The 23613-nt window shown below is 38.3% G+C and overlaps 1 protein-coding gene across 3 annotated transcripts in view; it reads right to left on the reverse strand.

The window, feature by feature from the left end:
* Positions 1-23613, reverse strand: part of Cntn5 (contactin 5) — a 1203203-nt gene that overhangs the window by 12221 nt on the left and 1167369 nt on the right. For all 3 annotated transcript variants that reach the window (XM_045146290.1, XM_045146292.1, XM_045146289.1), the window contains 2 exons: positions 7157-7343; positions 6616-6728 (listed from right to left, as the gene is read on the reverse strand). In XM_045146290.1, the coding sequence (XP_045002225.1) occupies positions 6616-6728; positions 7157-7343 (300 nt within the window). The remainder of the gene's footprint in view (positions 1-6615; positions 6729-7156; positions 7344-23613) is intronic.

Consider the following 23613-nt stretch of genomic DNA (forward strand, 5'->3'; position numbering starts at 1 on the left):
GAAGGTTGTGGCCTGTTAATGAAAATGCGATTTTCAGCTGAGCATCCTGGAAGAACGTGAGAAATCCAAAACCCCAGGGACAACAGAGTAGGTAAAGAAACACACATCAAAAATAGGTGAGGAGGGATCTGGTTTAACAGTTATGGCATTTGCCTGTGAAGCCTAAGGACCTGGGTTTGATTCCCCAGGACCCATGTAAGCCAGATGCACAAGGGGGCACATGTGTCTGTAGTTCATATGCAGTGGTTAGAGGCCCTGGTGTGTCCATTCTTTCTTTCTATCTGCCTCATTTTCTCTCATAAATAAATAAAATAAAATATTTTTAAAAATAGGTGAATAGCTGGGCATGGTGGTACATGCCTATGACCGAGTATTTGGGAGGTTGAGGGAAGGTTGTGAGACTGGCTGGGCTATATAGCAGCTCAAGGCCAGCCTATAGTGAGACTATGCTTCCAAAACTCACCACAAACAAACAAGAAGCTAGGTGAATAGAAGCTGGGAAGTCCAAGTGCAATTGAGAGGCCACCTGCTGTAAGAGAGGTGAAAGGACTTTTCAGGACAATGCTTCCTGATGGGCAATTTTCAGATGCTTCCATGATTTTTCTTTCTATATTCTATCCGTCTCTCCAGTATTTCTATAAAAACTCCTGCATGTACTTGTTTGGCATTATGTGAGCTATTTCTGCTCTTTTCTTTGGTTTTTAGAGGTAGGGTCTCACTCTAGCCCAGGCTGACCTGGAATTCACTATGTAGTCTCAGGTTTGCCTTGAACCCATGGTGATCCTCCTACCTCTGCCTCCTGAGTGCTGGGATCAAAGGCATGCACCACCACGCCCGGCTTCTGTTCATTTTTAATAATACCTTATGATGAACAATACCAAGCAAAATCAAATGAAAATGGTGTAGTAGTGTCATGTGCCCATCATGCAAATTAAGCTATGGTATGTGAGTCTTTTTAATTTGTGAACCACAGGAACGAAGCTGAGATCTGTACTTGGATTGAAAATAAGATGAAAGAAGGGCTATAACAATTCAGGACGTGGGACAAAATGTCCATAGCCTCATGCTCTCTGAGGAGATGTAGGAATATAGGGGTGGGCTTCCCAGTTCTACCAGTTGTGAAATACACCATCTTTTCTGGTGTACATATACTTCATATGGCTGTAGCCTGAACAGATATCTAAGTTGCATAAGCAAATAGAAATCTCAATACATATTGATGGGCCACTATATAATTGGTAAATGGGCTTGCTTTCTTCCTACACCTGCAAATAGGTAGGAAAGTAGAAGTAGGATTATATGGTAAAAGAGTTGTACATCCAGGAAAACAGTTTCTCTAGATGTGGTCTAGGGGCACTGTCTCATGGTCAGTGGCTTTTGTCCTGAATTCTTTCTAGCTACTTGTGTCTTCTCTGAGTGGGGGCAGTTGCTCTGGGAGGGAGGGGGGCAGCTACATGACTGAAAGCTTAGCCCTTGGATTTGGTATTTATTTTTCTTTTCTGTTAAACAGATATGAAAAAAGTGGTGTGGTGATTAAAGAAATAACTATTTCCTTTAAATTTTGTTAAGTGTGTTTAATGGCATTAAAAAAACCTTGTCATTTTCAAGCTCAGTAAGAATAACAGCTGAATATACTGAGTTCACAGTTTTATTGTTGAGATATCTTTAGCAATGCCAGTTACACATTTGACAAAATTAGTATGGACTGTGGATATGGACCCCAAACCAATGAAACTATTAAAATAAACTTTTCTTCACTTGAAAATATTTATTTGGGACAATAAACTAGGTTAACCCCCCTCCCCCCCCCCCCCCCCCCCCCGCCCCAGGCAGAGTCTCTGTCTAGCCCAAGCTGACTTGGAATTCACTATGTAGACTCAGGGTGGCATTGAACTCACAGCCATCCTCCTACCCCAGGCTCCTGAGTGCTGGAATTGAAGGTGTGTGCCACCATGCCTGGCTCAAAGAAACTTTTATGTAAAGGTTTTGTTCCACTTTCCCAGCCATTTAAAAATAACATACTGATAAAAATATGTGGTTGGTTCCAAATTGGGAAATGTAAATAAAATAAAATGCCGCATGGAATTTGGCCTCAAGAAGCTATAAATATGCTAAAAGAATCACCAGATTTAGGGCCTGGAGCGAAGGATTATGTAAAGGCATTTGCTTGCAAAGCCTGCCTCAGTTCCTCAGCTACTCACAGAAACCAAATGGGCATTAGTTTACAGCACCAAGAGACCATGATGTCCACCCCCACCACACACACATGCAAATAAATTTGAAAAACAAAATTACCAGGTTTGATTCAATTTATCAAATGGTAATCTGTATCAACGATTATCATAGGGGTTATCTACAAAAGCAATGGTGTTTTTAATACGTCTTTGGTGCTTTTTACTTACTAATGGAAACAATGGCATCTTCAAATTATTTCTATTAAATCTGGACTTCTTAAACAAGATTCCAAGAAGGGTAAGATTTTTGAAGACTTTCGTAAAGTAGGAGACACTTCACAGCTAGCCAGTACTTAATATTTATCTGAATAGACTCAAGTTTAATGTGTTACTTATGACAGGCATGTGTGACTGAATTCCATTCTTCTATTACTGTTTTCTTGGCTATTTTTGAGGACCTTAATAAGTCTTTGTGGCATGGAAATCATCTCAACATCTTTAAACAATTTTTTCCTTAGGATACTTTCTCTGGCATATTTGGTAGTGATAAGCGGACGTCACCTCAGTGTCTGCTGTAAGGTAAGGAAGAAAGATCCTTGCTGCTGTGGTGTCCAAAGCATGGTGTTGCCAATGTGATAGTATCAAGATGGGCCCACACCTCTGTGAATGGGATGGGATAGTGGGGCCTGTAAAGGAGGTTTCAGGCAGCCTCTGCCTCCTTGGCAATGCTGGCCTGCGTGGACAGTGTTTCTCTTTAGGTCTTGGACCTCTCTCCTTCTGGAACCCTAAGAACTAATTTCCTCCTTTTTCTTTTTAACCTCAATACCAAGAATCCTCTATCTCGAATTTGCCAAGAATCCTGGAAGGAAATTCTGACATAAAGGTTCAGTCATGCCTGAAATTACCTTATTGAGAGGGAAATGGTTAGTGGGCTGTTCTACTTTTGTAGTTCGCTTGTGCTTAGAGAGGTGATGTGCTAATGTGTGGGGTCACTCTTGGTCTGCTGCAGTAGCTTTTTGAATTACAGCTGGAAACACACAGGAGGTACTTTCCTCCTGAGTATGGAGCCCAGCCTGAGCACCTTGTATTGGCACCTGCTTTTCTGCAGATGGAGCAACTCTCTAGCTCTGTGTGGAGACCCTTGCTTACGCTGTAGGCATCCTCAGTCACTCTGAGAAGAAGGGCTCCAGGTGGGTTTCTCTGGGTTACAACTCTTTGTTTTTCATTGTCAGATCTTATTTCCAACTTCACTCCTGCTGCGTGGTGCTAGTGTCAGGAGGCCCAGCCCGAGCCACGGCTCTGTGGAACCCCAACATTCCAAGGAGAACCCAGGCTCTGTATTAGGCTGCTCAACAGGGTGGTCTCTTCCTTGAAGGAACTCTGTGTACCCACACTTCTACTGTGAATTACCCTTTACCAGAAAGATAAGAAGAGCACAAGAACAGGTGTGGAGGTCTGACTCTATAATTTACTGGCAGCCTCCTTTTGTAGGATCTAGGTCTTCTCAAAGATATAAGTTCGTGCAAACCTTTCAAGGAAATAAAATTCATGCATGTACACACACATGTGCAAACACACACGCGCGCACGTGTGTGCGTGCGCGGCACCTTCTGGTAATGTGTGCTAATTATCATTAATTAGTTAATTAAATTTTATTTTGTTTTGAGGTCAGGTCTTGCTCTAGCTTGGGCTGACCTGGAATTCATTATACAGTTTCAAGGTGGCCTCAAACTCACAGTGATCCTCATACTTCTGCCTCCTGAGTGCTGGAATTAAAAGTGTGTGCTACCACACCCAGCTCTTTAACATTAATATGTAAGACCAAGAAACATTATGTTTCTATGCCAGATTCTTCCCTTAGCCAAAAAAGTATTCCGAGGTGATTTGTCCTATTTTCATGAAAAAAAAAAATACCCAAAAAACAAAAAACAAAAAAAGTGCAGGTAACTTTTAATTACCAGTTTCTTTTTTAAGATATTTAAAAAACTTTCACTAGTCAAATACTTCCAGTAACAAAAAGACAAATTGTACCTAATTTTCAATATATACCTAATAAATGTATTTATTCATTTTATTTATTTATTAGAGAGAGAGAAGGTGAGAGAAAGAGGTAGATAGTGAATGGCATGTCAAGGCCTCCAGCCACTGTAAATGAACTCCAGATGCATGAATCTCCTTGTGCATCTGGCGTACATTGGTCCTAGGGAGTTGAACCAGGGTCCTTTGGCTTTTCAGGCAAACGTCTTAACCACTAAGCCATCTCTCCAGCCTATTTTTATCATTTGTAAAGGGAAAAAAATGGAACAGAAGGGTTAAATAGTTTATTCAGAATTATGTAACTAGGTTTGAACTGAAGACTCGCTGACTTACAAGCCAGTGATCCTTTTCTACTACATCAAAACACATGGGAGACTCATGCTAGAAAAAATAAACATATTTGACAACACACATAGATGCATAAACTACTCTTTGTTGAGTAACACATTAATAAATTTATTAAGTCCTTTTGAGAGCATTGAGGATGGAGTTCTTGCCTTCTTGCAGTTCAGTCTAGTTGGGGCTTACCAGTTACATATAATGTGTAGCAGCAGTGACAAAGACAGTGGGGTGAACTATAAGCAAAGGCATGGTGAACTCCATGCCTAGCCTAACATGTTCTTCCAGTCACACAGAACTCTGGCTCACTTGAGTGGTGCCTAAACCACTACTTTCTAATTGGCTATATGCTTTCCTTTTGTACTCTTTTGCAGTCCAGTTTGATTAAGTGTCTGTTTGCCTGGATCTGACACCATTGTATTAGTCACTGAATTGCTTTTCAGCATTTTTCACAATGCTGCTACTACTGAAGAGCACATGTTGGAGGTACTGGGAAAGGCTATACAAAGGGGTGCACTGCTGGAAGGGTTTAGAAAATAATTCATCTGCCCTTTTCCTAAAATGAAATTCAATATCCTTGAGAATTAGGGACAGATTTTAGTGTGTGTATGGTTTGGAGTATAAATGTCTATGATCCTTATTAATTATAACTAGAAATGTTCTAAGGGGTATCTTGTATTAATAAGAACTACTTAGAAAATATATATTCAATTTGTAACTGTTTTAGCTTCAGAGTGTTAATACTTTATTCACAAAATACTGCATTACTATCTCTAATAGCAGAGATCCCACCAATGGTTTTCAGTCTAAATATTGTCATTAAAACACTCTCAAGTCCACTGTAAATAATATTCAATTAATAATTTTGTAGGGAGGTTAAGATAGTAAGTAGAAGCTGATATTAGGGAACAATAATTTGAAATTAAGGCAATTTACGAACACTTACTTTTTAAAAAATATTTTATTTCTATTTATTTATTTAATGAGAAAGAGAGAGAGAGAGAGAGAATGGGCACACCTCTAGCCACTGTAAATGAACTCCAGCGGAATGCACCACTATGTGCATATGTCTTACATGGGTTCTGGGGGAATAGAACCTGGGTTCTTAGGCTTCCAGGCAAGGGCCTGGAAGATCATCTCTTCAGCTGAGCCATCTCTCCAGGCCCTGTTTTTTATTCTTTTATTAGTTATGGACATACTCAGTGTGTAAACAGCACATGTTGGTACCATCCTTACCCTCATCCCTGTCCCCCACTCCAAAGGGACCCTCCTCATTGGGGATGCTAGTTATCCCCATGGGGATAGTGGGTCCTGCATTGTGGGGGTAACCATCAGTTATGGGGAATAGGCAATGTTTCTGAGTGTAATATCCCAATTTGTGGCTCTAACAATCTTTCCTCCCCCTCTCCCTTGAATTTCCTTAGCCATGTTGGGTTGCTTTTAGGTTTAATTCAGTGATGGGTTCTTAGGAGCCTCTGTGTCTCTGGATTTCTGATTTGGTAGAAATTGAGTGCTCTCTGTATCTATCTCCTTCACCCTTGGAGCATTTATTTTTTAAAAGCAGATATGTTTTACAGAACAAGCAACATAGAGTTTTTCACATTTCCTGCTCTCTTGTAAGCATGTGACAGAATGACTGTGGGACACTGGCTTATTTTGGAGCTTGCTGTCTCTCCATGGACTTTACCTAGCATGCTGGCCCCAGCACTTATTTTCTTTCTACTAGAAAGTCACTCTACTCATTCTTAGAAGTCCAGTCCTTGCCATCTGTCAGCAGAGAGGATATGCCAGTATCCTTCCACCTGGCACCAGGCATCATGGGGCTATCCTCATGTGATTTTTTGTAGTGAATTTCTTTTCTATTCCTTTCTTTCTTATGCCTTGTAATATTGAGGCTGAATGTGACTGCCTTGTCCCCCCAGCACCTGATATGAGAAAGCACTCCTTCTAAGACTTAGACTGAAAATGTTGAGAAAGGAGCAGGCTAGTTAGTAATCTTTGTGGTCTCGTACTAAGGATTTTTGAGAAGCGCACGTGTTGTGTTTCAGGAATAAGAGACACTCACCTTGTAACCCATGACTTCAGATTCATTGGCTAAGGGCCTGACAGGCTCCCAGCCCAGGGAAACCTGTGATCCCTGCTGCTCCCACCTGAGGTTGCTAGGTGCTTCGCTGGGGGCTGCAAAGTAAAAAATGACAAGTGTTCTTAAATATATTTCTTCATTTAAATTCTGAGTATTTCAGGCTTTTCATGTGTTTAGAGGTTGGCTGGTACCATAGGCTTCCTTCCAGCTGGAGTCAGATAAGGGGGGCTTTCTCCAGGAGTGTCATTTTAATAGCTACTCTACTGAGCTTTTGAACTCCAATCCTTTTATCTCCCTTCTGTGTCAAAATCGCTTAGCCTTGTTTCACAGGAAGATAACCTTTATCTACTGTGAATGCAAAATTTTCTGAGCTAGTTTTGGAATTCAGATCTAAGCACTGAAACAAGACTATGAATCAACTCTCCCTTTTGACTCTGCATATTGCAGACCTTAGCTGGCATTCCGAAATGTGAAAGGATGTTTCCCTTTTGTCTGAAGCAAACAAAAAGCCCAGGTCACTTACGGGATTTCTTGGTGGTTGCACTCACTTCGGTGCTAGGCGGCCCATATCCAGCTCCATTGTAAGCCCTCACTGTGAGGTGGTAGAGCGTGTTTGCTTCTAATCCTGTCAGGACCACAAAGGACTCATTTCCCCTGGTTTTAGTGATTTCCGCTGCATCTTCTAGTTCCATATCTTTCCAGTAAGCAATCTGCCAACAAAGTACCACATGGTAAACTGATTTGAAGTTTTCTATTGGATTGTGACTGCCAAAAGTTGCTGTTGTGTTGAGTGTTGTTTGAGACTACATTTAGGGTGAAATCCCCATGAGTGGCTCACTTCCCAGTCACATAGAGCAGCACTAGTCAGTACTAGTGACTCCCGGACTTGCTGCGTGATCTGCAGCACCACTGAGGTCCTTCACACAGCAAGAGGGTGCTGCTTTACAGCCTCAAAATATGAAAGATCTGAAAATGCATCCTGATACTATAGAAGAATTGGTCAAAGAAACTGAGGTACTTTTTCCCTCATAGCTTATCAGAATCATTGACCACGCAACTTTGAGGAGATCATGCAGGAAAGACTTGTGAGCAGTGTTCTGGCACCTCACAAAATACCACCAGCTATGATAGTTGAATCGCAAGCATAATCATACCTTGCAGTGAGTTAAATGTGCAGAAGTATTATTAGGCTATGAAATAGAGGCAAAAAACAAACAAACAAAAAACCCCACAATTTACACCTATCAGAGCCGAGTTGGCATGGCATCATTCCATGGTGGCTGGAGTCAAGCAAACTTTATTCCATGGTTAGACTCAAGGTCTCCATGAAGCCAAGGCTTAGACCATCCCTCCACTGCACTTCTTAATTATGATGATAGAAGCAATGGTCCCTGCACCCATCCCATCATCTTTCCAGTGCTTTATTACTGTGGATTCTAGAAGGCAAATCCATCACTTTCCAGATTCTTCCTTAGCTAAGGTTGCTGGCATACAATGTGGGCAGAACAGGTAGTGTTAGAAATCTAGGGATCTCCTGGAGCATGTCTAGAATGGCCACTTGCAACCAAAGGAAACCATGGCAGTCTTGGATCTCAAGAACGAACCTGTGTATTAGCATCTATATATGGATCCTAAACAGCCTAGGTGCTGGCTGAGGGACAGCAAGAAATTAGTAGAGGAGGAAGGAAGTTACAGATTGCCACATTAGCTTTCTGATGAAGTGAAGATTATAGTCTTTAGACAGGTCTTCCTCTATTCATTTTGAATGTCTGTAAATATAAAATGGTTTCAGCTTCTTCTGATATTTATTACAGTGTGTGCCATTGCTAGGTAATGCTGTAATGCAGTTCATTTAGAGGAGGAACAAACTTCAACATTGAGATGGACAGACTCACTGAGAGCCTTGTTCTTTAGTTTTACTTTTTGGGTAATGATATTTAAACATATTTTAATTTATTTATTTGTAGCAAATAGAGTGAGTGTGTATGGTCAGGACTGGGCTTCTTGCTACTGAAAACTAACTCCAGACACATGAGTTACTCTGTGCATTTCACTTTTATGTGGGAACTGGGGAATCGAACCTTGGGCTGGAAGGCTTTGCAAATAAGTTCCTTTTATAGCTGAGCCATGCTCCCAGCACAGGGTAATGACATTTTTGTTTGTAAAAGAGACATTTGCACTCTATCAGCATGTGACACTGTTGCTTCCAATCAAGGCTTCTGATGACTTGTTAATTGGAAAAGGTGTGTTCAGATGTCGAATAAGTCAAGAGACAGAGCATGTTAGTTCTCTAGTCTACTTCACCCTCATGCTGGTGTGTCTTTCTGTCCTAAGAAGATCCGAAACCAACCTTCACAATCAAAGTCTCTCCTGCAATTAGGATTCCAGATAGGTTTTAGGTTTGGCTTAGGATGCATGATCATATGGGGTGTAAGCGGACATGAAGTGATGGCAAACCTCTGCCACTTCTGGTGTTTTCGGGAAAGTACAGGATGAAGGCATGCTTTTTTCCCCCTTCCCTCTTGTAGGAGCCTTAATTGCTGCCTGTTGCTCAGTCTCTATGAGAGTCAGGAAGCTGCCCACAGGACTGGAATTTCTCTGGTGCAAATCAGAGCAGGCCTGGGGGGATGCTGGATCTGGCAACAACACAGGTCCTTGCGATGAGGATGGCTTCTGCATTGTTACACTGTGAAATCCTGGTGGCTCCGTACTCAGATAGTGACATTGACTATTTTCTCCTGGAGTTTCCCACTCTTAGCAGTCATCAGCCATGTCCTTTATGATCATTCTTAAAAAGCACTGTGCTCTGTTAAGTTGTTGTAACATTCTTGTCTGCAAGTCATTTACACTTGTCATGAGCCCTCTGCTTGAACTAGAGCAAGGCAGTCCTTTCTGACCGAACTCTGCTTCAGTTTTCAGTGTAGATCAGTAATGTACATATGAAAGGCGAACAAATGATCAATCCCTTTTTAGCCACTTCATCTCCTCACAGACCTAAATGAGGGATTCACCTTCAGAAAGCTGGTTTTGTCAAGCTGAGGTCTCTAATAGTATCTATTCTGTGCTGCTGGCTTCATAATTCCTAGTTCCAAGAACTAACTCAACTTGCTTGGTCTCTTAGCACATTTTTAACAGGAAAAAACAAAAATCCTAAGTTATGTTAAAGTTATAAAATTGGCTGAGAAGCTGTTGGATGAACAAACTCACATTTTTTTTCCCCTTTCTAGTGATATATCTAATTTCTTGGCCTCTGCTTAAATATCCCATAAATAGCTATATCATTTAAATATATTTGGATGTAGCTGAGTGATTAAATTAAACAATTACTGATAATGATACACTTATAGATTTCCAATATTTTATGTTTAATATTTTGATTAGCTACCAAAAAGCTAAACATTCTAAGTAAAATAAAAATGTTTGCTAAGTAACTGCGAGGAAAAATTCTGCCTCACTTGCTACCCAGAGGTTTAGGTTCATTATTTTTTTATCATATGAAATATTAAAAACATAAAAGAAGCTTCAAAGGAGATGCCTTAGATGATGCAATGCTTGCTACATGAGCATGGATTTGAGGACCTTAATTCAGATTCCCAGCACCCACGTGAAATGTTGAGTGTAGCGGTATGCACCTGTGATCCCAGCACTTGGGAGGTCAAGACAGAAGGATTTCCAGGAATTGCTGGGTAGCTAATCTAACTGAACTGGTGAGTCCCAGGTTTAGTAAGAGACCATTTATCAAAATAAAAATAATATGGAGCGTGACCAACAAAGGCACTGGATATTGACCACTGGCCTCCTCATGTACACACCACACACACAAAGAATAAAAAGAATAAGAGAGTTGATAGCTCCTAGTGAAGCTGTAATTACTTATTTTTGAAGTGGGAATTAAAAAATGGAATTAAATACATTATTTCTTTAGTGATTCTAAAGATAATATTGGGGTTCCAGCAGATTTTCTTTAAATCACATGTGTCATTTAATGCTGAAACATCTCTATTTGATTTCTTTACTTGGACATACACCCATCATCTTTGAGCTCTGTATAGAAAGCCGTCCATAATGAAGTTGAAAACACTAAAATAATATAAATGTGTAGAGGACTGAAAATGAGCAAGGAGGATTATATTCATATATAAAACCATAATAATAAAACTCATTGTTTCTGTGTCCCTTCTTATATTTACATAGCTTATGTCCTACTTTAAAAATATTTATTTAGTTGGGAGAAAGAAAAAATATTTATTTATTTACTTGAGAAAAAGCAGCAGATATATGTAGAAAGTGAGACAGAGAGAAAGAAAAAGAGAGAGAGAGAATGGGCACACCAGGGCCTCTAGCCACTCCACACTAAAACCTCCTGATGCTTGCACCACCTTGTGTATCTGGCAGCTTATGCGGGTACTGGGAAATTGAACTTGGGTCCTTAAGCTTCTCAGGAAAGCATACATTAAGGAGCCTATCACTCTAGCCTATGACCTAATTTTATACAACATTGTGGTTGCATATAAATATTTTCCCAAGTTAAAGACTACAATCTATCAAATGCCTATGTAGTATATATTATTTAACCAGTGTCTTACTATGGAGCATGTGGGTAATTTCTTGTTTTTATTCTCTTAATTAAAGTGTTGTCATGGCTATCTTCATGACCTTTGCTTTGCACATATTACATTAATTTTCAGCAGACATCTTAGAAAGTATGAGTTTCAAAGTTATCAAAACCTTAAAACTTTTTGACATAAAAATGCCACAGTAATTTCAAGTAGCTTGAGCTATTTTTCCCATCAAAGTGTATAAATTTCAGAAATTCACCATATTGTTGTAAGTAAGGTCTAGGCAGATCATGGGTTTGAAGCCAGAAGGTTGATATTTGAATTTTTCTCTCTTTCTTTCCCTCTTTCTTTCTTTCCCTTTCTTTCTTTCCTTCTCTTTCTCCCTCCCTCCCTGCCTCCCTCCCTCCCTTCCTTCCTTCCTTCCTTTTTTTCTTCCTTTTTGTTTTTTGAAGTAGGGTCTCACTCTGGTCCAGGCTGACTTGGAATTAACTATGTAGCTTCAGGGTGGCCTCGAACTCTTGGTGATTCTCCTACCTCTGCCTCCCAAGTGCTGGGATTAAAGGTGTGCGCCACCACGTCCAACAATATACTTTTATTATGTGTAACTGTATGCAATGGGACAAGTTAATTAACCAGTGAATTACTGTAGCTTGTTTATAAAACTGGTATGATGGCACTTACCTTGCTTTTTTGGATAATTTTTAGACAAATTCCTTATTTTTTTCAACTATTTGAGCAGTTCTGTTGTATAATAGTCTAAATTTTCTTATTTGTAAACATGCTTCATTTTTAATCCATAGAGTTTTAATTTCTAAGTTGTGAAGTTTTGCTTACTTAAAATTATTTTAATCTAAAATTTAAATGATACATACTTACACAGTGTCAGGCAGGAAGTATGTTTTTTTTTTTTTTTTGTCCTTTAAGAATGCTATTTGGGCATTTTTGTTCATCTTTCTTTTCTTATTTTTTCTCTAAGTACTCAGCCTGCTCTGTAGAAACCTGTAGTTCATAAGCTAAACTCTCCTGTTCTTCATGTCTTCCATCTTTTCTGTCCCTTAAAATTCAATTTTCTGGGGCTGGAGAGATGGTTTAGTGGTTAAGTGCTTGCCTATGAAGCCTAAGGACCCCAGTTCGAGGGTTCGAGGCTTGGTTGCCCAGGACCCACGTTAGCCAGATGCACAAGGGGGCACATGCATCTGGAGTTCGTTTGCAGTGGCTGTAGGCCCTGGCTTGCCCATTCTCTCTCTCTCTCTCTCTCTCTCTCTCTCTCTCTCTCTCTCTCTCTCTTTCACTCTCTGTCTGCTTCTTTCTCTATGACTCTCAAATAAATAAATAAAAATAAACAAAAATCTTAAAAATTTAATTTTCTTACACTTTCACTTTGCATTCTGGGATTTTTTTGGGTTTCTACTTGGAACCACAGTTTAAATATTTAGCATTATTAAGCTTGAATCTTATTGCCCTATGAATATTTTATTTTAGTGACTTTGGTTTTGATTTTATTACATCCTCTTTATATCCTGCACTTCACTGTAAAGGTAGAACAAAATTCTCATTTACCTGTCTAAAAATGTTATAAAGTTATACTACAATTCTTTGTAAATGCTATCATTTAATCTGGAAGAGCCATGGTACACAACTTCTTAAAGAATAGAGCTATAACATGACATTTAATAGTATTGCATTGGAATATTGAAATAATGATTTAAATAAAGCATATATGCAAATGGTGAAAAAAAATTCTCATTTACCTCAGGAAAGTCTAAAACCACACTAATAAATTTTTTCATATATATATATATATATATATATATATATATATATATATATATATTCTTATATGAAAAAGCCTCACCAGTTCTTCTTTTAAAATTCTTCTGTCTAATAACTTTTTCATATTACCAAACTGATTTTCCAGGGAGAAGTGTTCTAAAGAGAATTTGAAAGCTTATTTGAATGGGGAAGCATGCCTCTCGAGACTTTCCTCCAGGACCATGGAGTGCCTCGTTTGCAGGTAGGTGCCTGCTAGCTGGCTATCAGCACATGCCTCCACTCATACCCCCTGCAGCACAAAGAAATCTGTTCAGGCCTCAGCAGAACCACAAAACTTTGTGTGCCTGGGTATAGCTCATTTCAGTGGAGCAAGGATAAAGGAGAAGGAGGCCAGAGGCTATTTCATTGCTTGCTTGAACCTAGAAAATGGGATTTTGAGGCTGGGTCATTGCACAAAGATAAAATGAAAGGAAAACATAGGGAACACTGTAATAATTTTGTTTCATACCACTCACTATGATTGCAGTGGGGATTTTCTCCATCCCCATGGCTTCATGGGTACTTTAAGGGAGAATTAAGGAGCATCTGTTGAGGTGCTTCTATTGCACTCACTGACATTCATGATGTAAGAGTTATAATTAATGTAAACTGAGGTTAGAAGGCAGACATTGCACTGATGACCTATGTTTCCTGCTGATTTGTCACCTTCAGACATATTTTAAAACACTATGGCTCCTTTTCCTATGAATAGTTAGTATTCTTTTTGTTTTCTATTGTTTTTTTTTTTTTTTCCTTTTAAATCGATTAGTCTAGATAGAACTGTATATTTTACATTGGTCTGCTTATTTGGATATCAGAATCAAAGTATTTTAATTGCTATCTAAAATTTTTACTATTATAAAAATCTTTTTATTTTCATAGTTTTGTTGTTGTGACAATTTTCACAACTTTTTAAAAATGAATTTCATATATGCTTTTTTTCGAGTTCAAAACAATAAAAGAATGGAAGAGGAACCTATTTACATTTTCAGTGGGATTTCTAGATGAATTCAGGGGGAAGCGGCAATCTTTCTTTTTTTATTAGTTGTGTACACAGTGTACCATCTTTAGCCTCCTTCCTGTCCTCCCCCTCCGAAGGGACCCTCCTCATTGGGGAATGTGGGTCGTGCATTGTGGGGGTAGCCATCAATTATGGGGAAGAGGCAATGTTTCTATGCATAATGTTCCAGCTTGTGCCTCTAACAATCTTTCTTCTCCCTTTTCCATGAATTCCCCTGAGCCATGTTGAGATATCCAGAGACATAGAGCCTCCCAAGACCTCATTACTGAAGTAGACCTAAAATGAACCCATTCTTTTTTTTTGTCTTATGCAGCACTTATGACCTACATCTGTCCTCCTGAAAACTTCAAAGGGGAGCACGTTTTCCATGGGAGATGTGTCTGTTTTGGTTGGCAAAGTCCTGCTTCCACAATTTAGTCCATCTCCAGTTTGCTAATCTTCTGATTTGAGCATTAAGTACAGTTATTAAATTGACTATTCACAATCAATACTTTGAGATGGGCTGTACCTAAGTATGATTAGATTACATGCATATTAGTTGCTTTGTGCCCAGAGGTAATTTTATCATAAAGGACCCAATTTAATGAATCAAATAAGATAAACAATGTTTAGTTAAACTTTTGAATATTTATGAGGCCGTTCAGTAGTGATTAGAGGAGAGAAGGTGAGGAAGTTTAAAATGCAACAGGAATAACAATGGGCATCACTTTCTGCATAAATTTGTGTTTCTGTTTTCCAAGATGCTGCTTCTACTATCTGAAAAGAATCTGAAAGAAGATTGGCGGCAAATTTGATTGAATTTGTTCTTGATACATGTAGTTTAGTTGAGGTCCTTTAAAAAATTAGTTCATGTCCCTTCTCTAATGTCTTTACTGATTATTACTTTAAAATATTTTTATTAATTTGTATGAGAGAAAGAGGAAAGAGAGAGAGAGAGAGAGAGAGAGAGAGAGAGAGAGAGAGAGAGGGAGGGAGGGAGAGAGAATGTGTGTACCATGGCCTTTTGCCCTTGCAAATAACTCTAGATGCATGCACCACTTTGTACAACTGGATTTACATGGGTACTGGGGTGTGGAACTGCAGTCATTAAAGCTTTGTAGGAAAGTCCCTTAACCACTAAACCATCTGTCCAACCCCTCAATATATCTTTTTTTGTTGTTGTTTATTTTTATTTATTCATTTTATTTATTTTATTTATTTTTATTTATTTATTTGAGAGCAACAGAGGCAGATAGAGATAGATAGAAAGATAGAGAGAGAGAGAGAGAGAGAGAGAGAGAGAGAGAGAGAGAGAGAGAGAGAATGGGTGTGCCAGGGCCTCCAGCCACTGCAAACGAACTCCAGACTTGTGTGCCCCCTTGTCCATCTGGCTAACTTGGGTCCTGGGAATCGAGCCTTGAACCAGGGTCCTCAAGCTTCACAGGCAAGCGCTTAACTACTAAGCCATCTCTCCAGCCTCCCTCAATATATGTTAATAAAATTAAAGAATAAAACTTTTGATCTAAAAATTCATAAGAAAATATTAATTTTGAAATAATAATGCTCTTAATAGTATTATATCACATACTCATTATGAGATTCTAGGAAAGGACAGTTTTGGAAATGTGAAGGCTCTACTTATTAAAAAATGATAAAAATGCTCCCCATTTTGGGGCAGAGAAAATCAAGCTGGAGCCAAGCTGGAAGACTCCTCCCTGTTGACTACCTGTCATGATACTGGAAAGAACTATTCAGCCTGTTGGGAGAAAAAAGTCATCAATGAATTTTTACCAACAGTGGATCACCAAAGTTTTATAGCTGGCCAGCTAGGCCATGTTGGAATGTTTATTATGGGGGAAATCAACTGTGTTCTTTGATTGGATTTGAGGTCCATTCCATGGGAGGGAATTCCTGTGTGGTTCTGAAAACCTAATATAAAGGCTATGGCTGGGGAGGGCATAAACCTTAGGGTAGAAACTACTACTGTTATCTGAGTAAATGAGTATATTATGCCCACCAAATTGCCCCCTAAATAAGTACATTTATGTTCATATATTAATGCTACTTTAATTTTGGTTGGAAAAGTTTCTCTTCAGTTGGCAATGTCCACTGGGGAAATGCAAAAGTCACTAAAGTGCTGAGAAGTGATAGTGGAACATTTATTCAGCACTAAGGGAGACATCTTTTACACTCTATAAGGCTCAGGGATGATTACAGAAGTGGCTGTAGAAAGATTGGAAGAGCCAAAGGAGGGGGAGAGGAGTGCTTGTAATACTGTCTTCCAGACACAAGATGGCTGTGGTACTCATGGCCTCATGGAAGTTGATACTACTTATACAAAACCTGAGCAATAGGAGGGAACATATGATGACATTAAAATAGGATGAAGACTAATTGGAAAAAGAAGAGAGTCAGTGGAGGGGGGGTTGGGAAGGAGAAAAGGGCAGGTGGTGGGATAATATTATGATTACACTATGCTGTCTGTATGCATGGAGTTGTTAATAAAAAGTTGAAAATAAATAATAAAAACCTGAAAATCATTGATATATCCATCTTAAGATGTTTGATAAAGAATATTTTAATCCTAAACAAAGTACAAAGAAATGTACAGTAATGATAGAAGCAGTGCCCACTAATAAAATGGGGTAGCCAGAGGAATAAGAGATGGTATTGGGATGAATGCTATCAAAATACATTATATATATATATATATACACACACATACATACATGCATGCATATGTATATATATAATCAGATTATAAAAATAAAATTTAATTTAAATTAAAAAAGCTAAAGTAAATCTTTGCAAAGACTTCAAAATTTTCTAATAAATTAGATTGAGAGTGATCAAAGAAGGAAGAGAGGAAGGAAGGAAGGAATAGGAAATGAGAGAAGGGAACAGAATACATACATGTTGTTAAGGGAAAGACAATAGTACAGGATGGAGGGATATTGCAGAGACTGACATATAGGTGAGTACATGGTTGTACAAACTCCATCTCTGATGGAATTTAAATGGCCTTGGTGATCGTATAAGAGCAGACAAGGGCTGTTTAGAATTTGCCTTGAGGAGCTGTGGCTGTTTCCTTCCCTCCAAACCTTGGCTATGGAGGACAAAACGAGGTAGCCTTGTTGGTTGGAGGAATACAAAGGAAGGTTTCGCTATAGAAAGCCTTTGGAAATGGAAGATAAATTCAAGAAATGAATGAACTACAGAAATGATAAGACCCCACATGTGAGATAAACTCTGTTGAGTTCCTTGGATGAACAATAAGGTAAGCTTGCTCAGGAGAAAGTCCTGGGCATGGTGAAGAATGCAGGAATCAGCCAGGGGACTCCTTGAAGATGCAGTCACATTAGGTGTTGCTTGAACTTACTGCTGTCTACAGTGAAAGCATTCTCCAGCCCACATGTGCTTAGAAACAGAGCATTGATATTGAAAAGAGCTGGCATTTCATAGATGTTTCAAATGAATTATGCTTGATGAAATAATGCAACTTCTGATACTGGCTTCAAAAGAATAGTATTATATTGAATTATACATGAAGCAAATTATTCATGAGGTTATATTTGTTGACTTCAAAAATTGAATACATAGAAATAAATTATACTATTTGTATTTTACATATGCTTCAATAGTTAAAAGAGTAATAATAAAAGTTCAATCTCTTTTTGCATTGACATGTGGTGTGCATGTATGTGTGTATATATATATGTGTGTGTGTGTGTGTGTGTGTGTGTGTGTGTGTGTGTGTGTGTTCATATGTGTGTGGAGGCCAGAGGTTGAGAGCTCAATTGCTTTCTTTATTTATTGAGACAGGGTCAGTCACTTGAACCCAGAGCTTACTGATTCAGCTAATCCAGTTCCAGATTTACCTAGGGATTTGGTCTGCGACTTCTGTGAGATTATAGGCAGGCTCTTATAACTACCTGCCATTTGTGTGTGTGCTGGGGCATGGCAAATGCTTTACTGAGGGAACCATCAGCCAAACCCCAAGAAATATTAACACCAAGATAATGTTTATATAATGGCATCATAAATAAAATAGTGAGAAATCTGAGAGATGTTTGCCAAAACATTTTTAGTTGTTTTTGACAAAAACAACAAAAATATGCCAGTCAAATAATCTAATAGTCTTGAAAATAACATGGTGTAATTGTGAAATTTTAGGAGCCATTTGGATGAAAGAATTTCCTCCACATAGCTATGTTTCCAGTACATAAAACTCAGTGATTGTTCTCTCTACAGGAAGACTGAGAAGGGTCAAGGTAAGCAGCTGAAATATTACCTTAGTTTTTTATCTGCTGATTTTAGAAAAGAAAATTCTTGTTAACCTCACAACCTGTGAAAATAATCCAAGAAGGAAATTAATCAGAGTCGACAGAATTTCAGAAAAGAAAGAAGAGAATTGTTATCTTATTTTTTTCTTACTGTTTAGTTTTTTTTCTTATTTTTATATAGTCATAATAAAGAACACAGAAAATTTGTAAAACAGCTGCTACCCACACACCATATGGAAAGAAAAACAGTCTTTGTTTTAGCCTTTTGGTAACTGGTGTTATTTTCACTTCTCCTTCCCTTTAGCTTATATTTGAAATCTTATTTTCATCTGCTCATAGGCCTCCCTTCACCCATTTTGCAAATGGAGTGCAATCTGCCTGGCATGAGTTCTTGCCAGGCAGCTCTGAGATCCATTTGTTTTCGTCTTCTGCTCTGATGATTGGGGTCATATCATAAAATCATGAAGAACAACAATCATGTCCCTTCTCCCCTTAAGAAATCTCCACCACAACTTATTTTATAAGGCAAAGCACAATTGGTATCTTCACTGTGCAATCAATAAGTGGAACTGGCTTTAGTGACATGTCTAAAATGAACTCTTAAAGGACAGATCCTCTACAAGTTTAAAAATGAATCATGTAAGTACTGTACATAGCCCAAGACCAGAAGTTGCCAGGATTGCCTTGTAGATATGTGAAATGGGATAAATTGTTTTGTCTTTCATTTTCCTCCTAATAAGTATGAATAAGTTCAGAATTGGAAGTAGGACACTCAGTACTTATCTTCCTACTACAAAATAACTTCACTTTCAATTGCTGTTATAGTTATTCTAGATATTAAAAACTAAAATTCATTTAAAATTATTTTACAAAAAGGGAAAAGAGTAAACAGACACCATGAACTTGGCAATCATGGGGGACGGGGCCTTTGTTCCCCAGGCAGAATATACAATGTAATGTTTCAAAGAATTATGTCTGTTGAAAACTTCCTATTTTATTCAGAAAATAAGATAATTTTTTTTAAAGAAAATAGGGGCTATTTTAGGGACAGAAGCACCTGCTCATGCAAACAGAAACATAAATGAATATAGGCACAGGCGTGGATTTAGTCACATGATTTTCTGAGAACCAGGATGCTAAGGAATCCTGATATAATTGTGGACAGTAAAGTTCTACTTCTCAAATGTATCTTTGTGTGTGTGTGTGTGTGTGTGTGTGTGTGTGTGTACATTAATTTCCCATAAACTTCCCTCAGTGAAACTTTTGGGGTGAAGGACTTGATATTACATATTTGTAAATTTCTAGTATTGAGTACAGTACCTGATGCTTGATAAATATACTAAGTGAAAGGATGAAAAAGAAACCATCTCTCATTCATTCCATTAACTATTTTTTTTTCATCCTTGTTTTTGACCTAGGAAAATCAAAGAAAGGATGAGATTTGGCCTTATCTTTGACTCTTCTGCCTTGCCAGAATTACATCTGTTCTGGATTTGTATGCTTACAAAGATCCTGTATGCTCTAAAAAACCAGAGATATCCTACATTAGGACTCAGGGATTATCATCCATAGGACACTGGAGTGCTAGTGAGTTCATAAATTCAAGAGAGAGCCTAATAATTCACTTGCATGGACCAGGAACGAAGATGGCAGCGCAGATGGGAAAGTCATGGTTATTCATGAGTGAATGTTGTTCAATAAATACAGCCTGTTTCTGACTTTCAATCATGCTGCCTCTCAGGAGCAGGGAATTTCAGCATATCTCACTGACAATGCTTTGTGCAGTTAGTCTCTGCAGCCATGAAATTTCATGCAACTTATAATTCTTAGAATTCTCACCTGAGTTGTTCTATGAGAATGTCGATGAAAGTTGTTCAAGCTTTGTGAAATACAATTATGTAGGTGGATGTTGACATTTGAAATTTTGGAGTGTAATTTTATTTCTTACTTGTAAGGTAATAGAAGACTGTCTTAAAAGCCTATTAAAATAAGTCTTTCTTTTCACAGTACAGTTCCTAATTAGCCTAATCATGACAATTAGAGATGTCCACAAATGGATGTACATAGAAGTGGAAATGGATGATATTGCAATTTATTATTATGGAAGTTTTCTGGGAGGCAGGGGGCTTTTTACCGTTATGTCTGTATTTTTGTAAAATTGTTCATAATTCCTTTAATTGGCATGGCCATTATATTTAATAAAACAATCAGTCAATTTACTAACAAGATCACTGACACAATTAATTGGTTAATGTATTTGAAAGAGTTGCATTAGTTGTAAATGAAAATTAGTTTAAATCAAAGTGTTTGTTTGCACTATTATTTCTTAAACTAATTAAGATGTAATGGGAGATTCCTTGTGAAGGCAAAAATGCCACATGCAAGTAGTATATTGACAGATAGTATTAGGGGCAGCCCAGACTGACATCCTTGTTGCTGCTCTATGCAGCTTCCTTAGCAGAAGAAAAAATGGCAAAACCAAGCCATTGGCAAAGGACTGAGGGTGAAGCTCCAATCCAGCATTGAAGCAAAAACCAAACCACACAGGACATAAACCCAAGAAATTAAAAGTAGTCTCACTTGCTCGACTGTGAGCTTTATCTTTTATTCTGCTTGTTTTTGTGAGACAAGGACTATACAGAGCCCCACCAGATCTTAAACACACAATCCTCCTGTCTTATGCTCCCAAACACTAGGATTACTCAGAGTGCCATCCTGCCTGGCTAGTTTGTGAACTTTAGAAGGATAGGAGTTTTCTTAGCCTCGGCACTACATCACAGCAGAACATTGACTCCAGAAATATGAGATGTGCACATAAGTAAGTCATAAATGAGATTCAGTCAAGGAGTAGTTGAGGACAAATTTTGACTGACAACCAAAAATCAAGCAAGATCAGTGCTACCTGTTGACAGAGGCAGAACTGTGGAGCAGAAGGCCAATGATGGAGACATAGCCAGAGAGATAGGAAGGCTGGGATAGCTTTCTCACTTGACCACTCTTATTGTCAGTCTTATCCCTAAAGAGTATTTTCCTTTTTACAAGGTTTAGGAATTAAGTGAGTGACCAGTAGAGTTTCAGTATATTTATAAGTTGAATAATTGAGGTGTCACTAGTCATTAAAACTATAATATATGTTCCTGAAATTAGTTGTCCATAACACAATGTGGTAGATGAGCATGAATTTGACAGACAACATGTTCTTGAAGACAATGAACTGTTCTTGTGACTACAGAAATGATTTCTTATTTCTTATGTATCTCCCAAGTATATGCAGGGAAATTTCATATATCAAAATCTCATCTTTTAACTAGTTGTGATTAAGGCTGAGATAGTTTCCTATGGTGATTAATTAGAGTCATGTATCAAAATCTTTGGTGCAAAAACATATGGATGTTGAGTCTTTTTAATCATTTCTGATAGCAACAGACTTAGTCAATTTCATAGTGATGGTGGCTGAGAGCTCTGAAATGAAGTCCCTTCTTCCCAAATAATTGCCACTAATTTTTTAGAAGCAGTGGTACCATCAGAGTATGTAAATATCTATAGCTGAAATAACAGAATTTCCAACATAATGGATATGAGTTACTTACTTATGAAAGATATATCAATTGTAAAAGCCTCTAAACCCATTTTTCACTTGCCTTTCCTGATCCCCTAGGTTTGCCTCCTACCAAACTGCTCTCTTTGCCCGCTTTCTGCCTGATTCTTTTTCTTCCTCAAAACTTGGTAAACTCTGGGTGAAAAGCCTTCTTCACTGCTTTTCTTTCCTCTTAAAATACTGCCTTTATATGCTGTTGCCTAATAGCATGGCTTTCATTGACATGTCTATGATTTTAGTCCTGAAATCTCCACTAGACTCTAGGCTCATATCCTGCTGCCTAGCTGACATTCTTATATTTCTAGCAGGAACCACCAAGTTAATGTGGTCAAAGTTGACTCTTGATGTTCTACCTGAAGACCTTCTCTTTGTTTTGCTTATTTAGGTAAATGACATAATTTACTAATACAGTAATGTAAAAATAATAATTTTTATCATTCATCTGCATATTCCATGAGATGAGGTCTCTCTCAACTCAGAGCTGCTGTTTGTCAGCAAGCTCTAGCCATTCTCAGGTCTCTCCACCCCAAGAACTGACCTCACAAAGGGCATGGCTATGTTTATCTTTTTAATGTGGGTTTTGGGATGCCAACCTTGGTGATCTCTGCTGGAGAGGCTCTTATGCTTAAGCAGCAAGTACCTTTAACTACTGAGCAATCCCTCCAGTCCCTATATACATGTTTAACGAGTCTCCCCAATAGGATGGTTCACTCACAAGAGACACTCCTTATCTATCTGACTCACACAGTTCAGGTTGGTTCAGGATGCATACCTTTGTTTTCTAGATGCACCTTCAGACACTGCAGGAAAAGTTAGAATTACGGTTAAAAAGCAGCCTATAGGTGTCAGTAAGCTTTATTTATATAACACTTAGTCTTAAAATGACCTGTAACTATCCAGCTATGAGGTAGAAAAAATAAAAAAAAATGGACTTGCTGACTTAAAATAAAAATAATTTTTAAAGTAAAAGAGAGTATGATGTTTAGTTATTAAATTTACAATATTATAATTTTCTAGTTATAAAACAAATATTTAATTATCCAATGAAGAAGATATTAAATTTTCCCCTGAAAACAAATTTTATGTTTTAAAATTATTTTTGATGTACCAAACAGCAGAGTAGCTATGCTGGTTCAATTGCTATAATTTGTTTTATTTTAGGGCTGTGAATTAGGCTGTGCCGGTGGGGTGCTTTTTCTGCATGCCCCAGGCCCTGGGTTTGATCCTCTGTACTGCATGAACAGGGAGTGTTGGACCACACTTCTAATTCTAGTACTTGAGAGGTAGCTGAAGGTGTATAGAAGTTTAAGTTCATCCTTGATTATGTAAAGAGTTTGAGGCCAGCCTGGGCTAGGGACCCTATCTCCAAAAAAAATTGTAGCTTAAAAATATGGCCATAGTGAAGATAATTTTAGAATTTGATTTGTTTTTATCAGCTTCTTTAAGGATATTCCATTATTGCTTCTGGCAAGGTATCATTTTGAATAAAATAAACTTTGCAGAGGGACTCGCTTCTAACAGGTCTTAGTGTCATTTTTTTTTTTTTTTCATTTTTCGAGGTAGTGTCTCACTCTAGCCCAGGCTGACCTGGAATTCACTATGGAGTCTCAGGGTGGCCTCAAACTCATGGCGATCCTTCTTCCTCTGCCTCCCAAGTGCTGGGATTAGAGGCGTGCACCACCACGCCCAGCTTAGTGTCATTTTTGATCTTACCTAGACCAGCCTTGG

The sequence above is a fragment of the Jaculus jaculus genome, chromosome 3 (genome assembly GCF_020740685.1).
Source record: "Jaculus jaculus isolate mJacJac1 chromosome 3, mJacJac1.mat.Y.cur, whole genome shotgun sequence".
Classification (NCBI taxonomy): Eukaryota; Metazoa; Chordata; class Mammalia; order Rodentia; family Dipodidae; genus Jaculus; species Jaculus jaculus.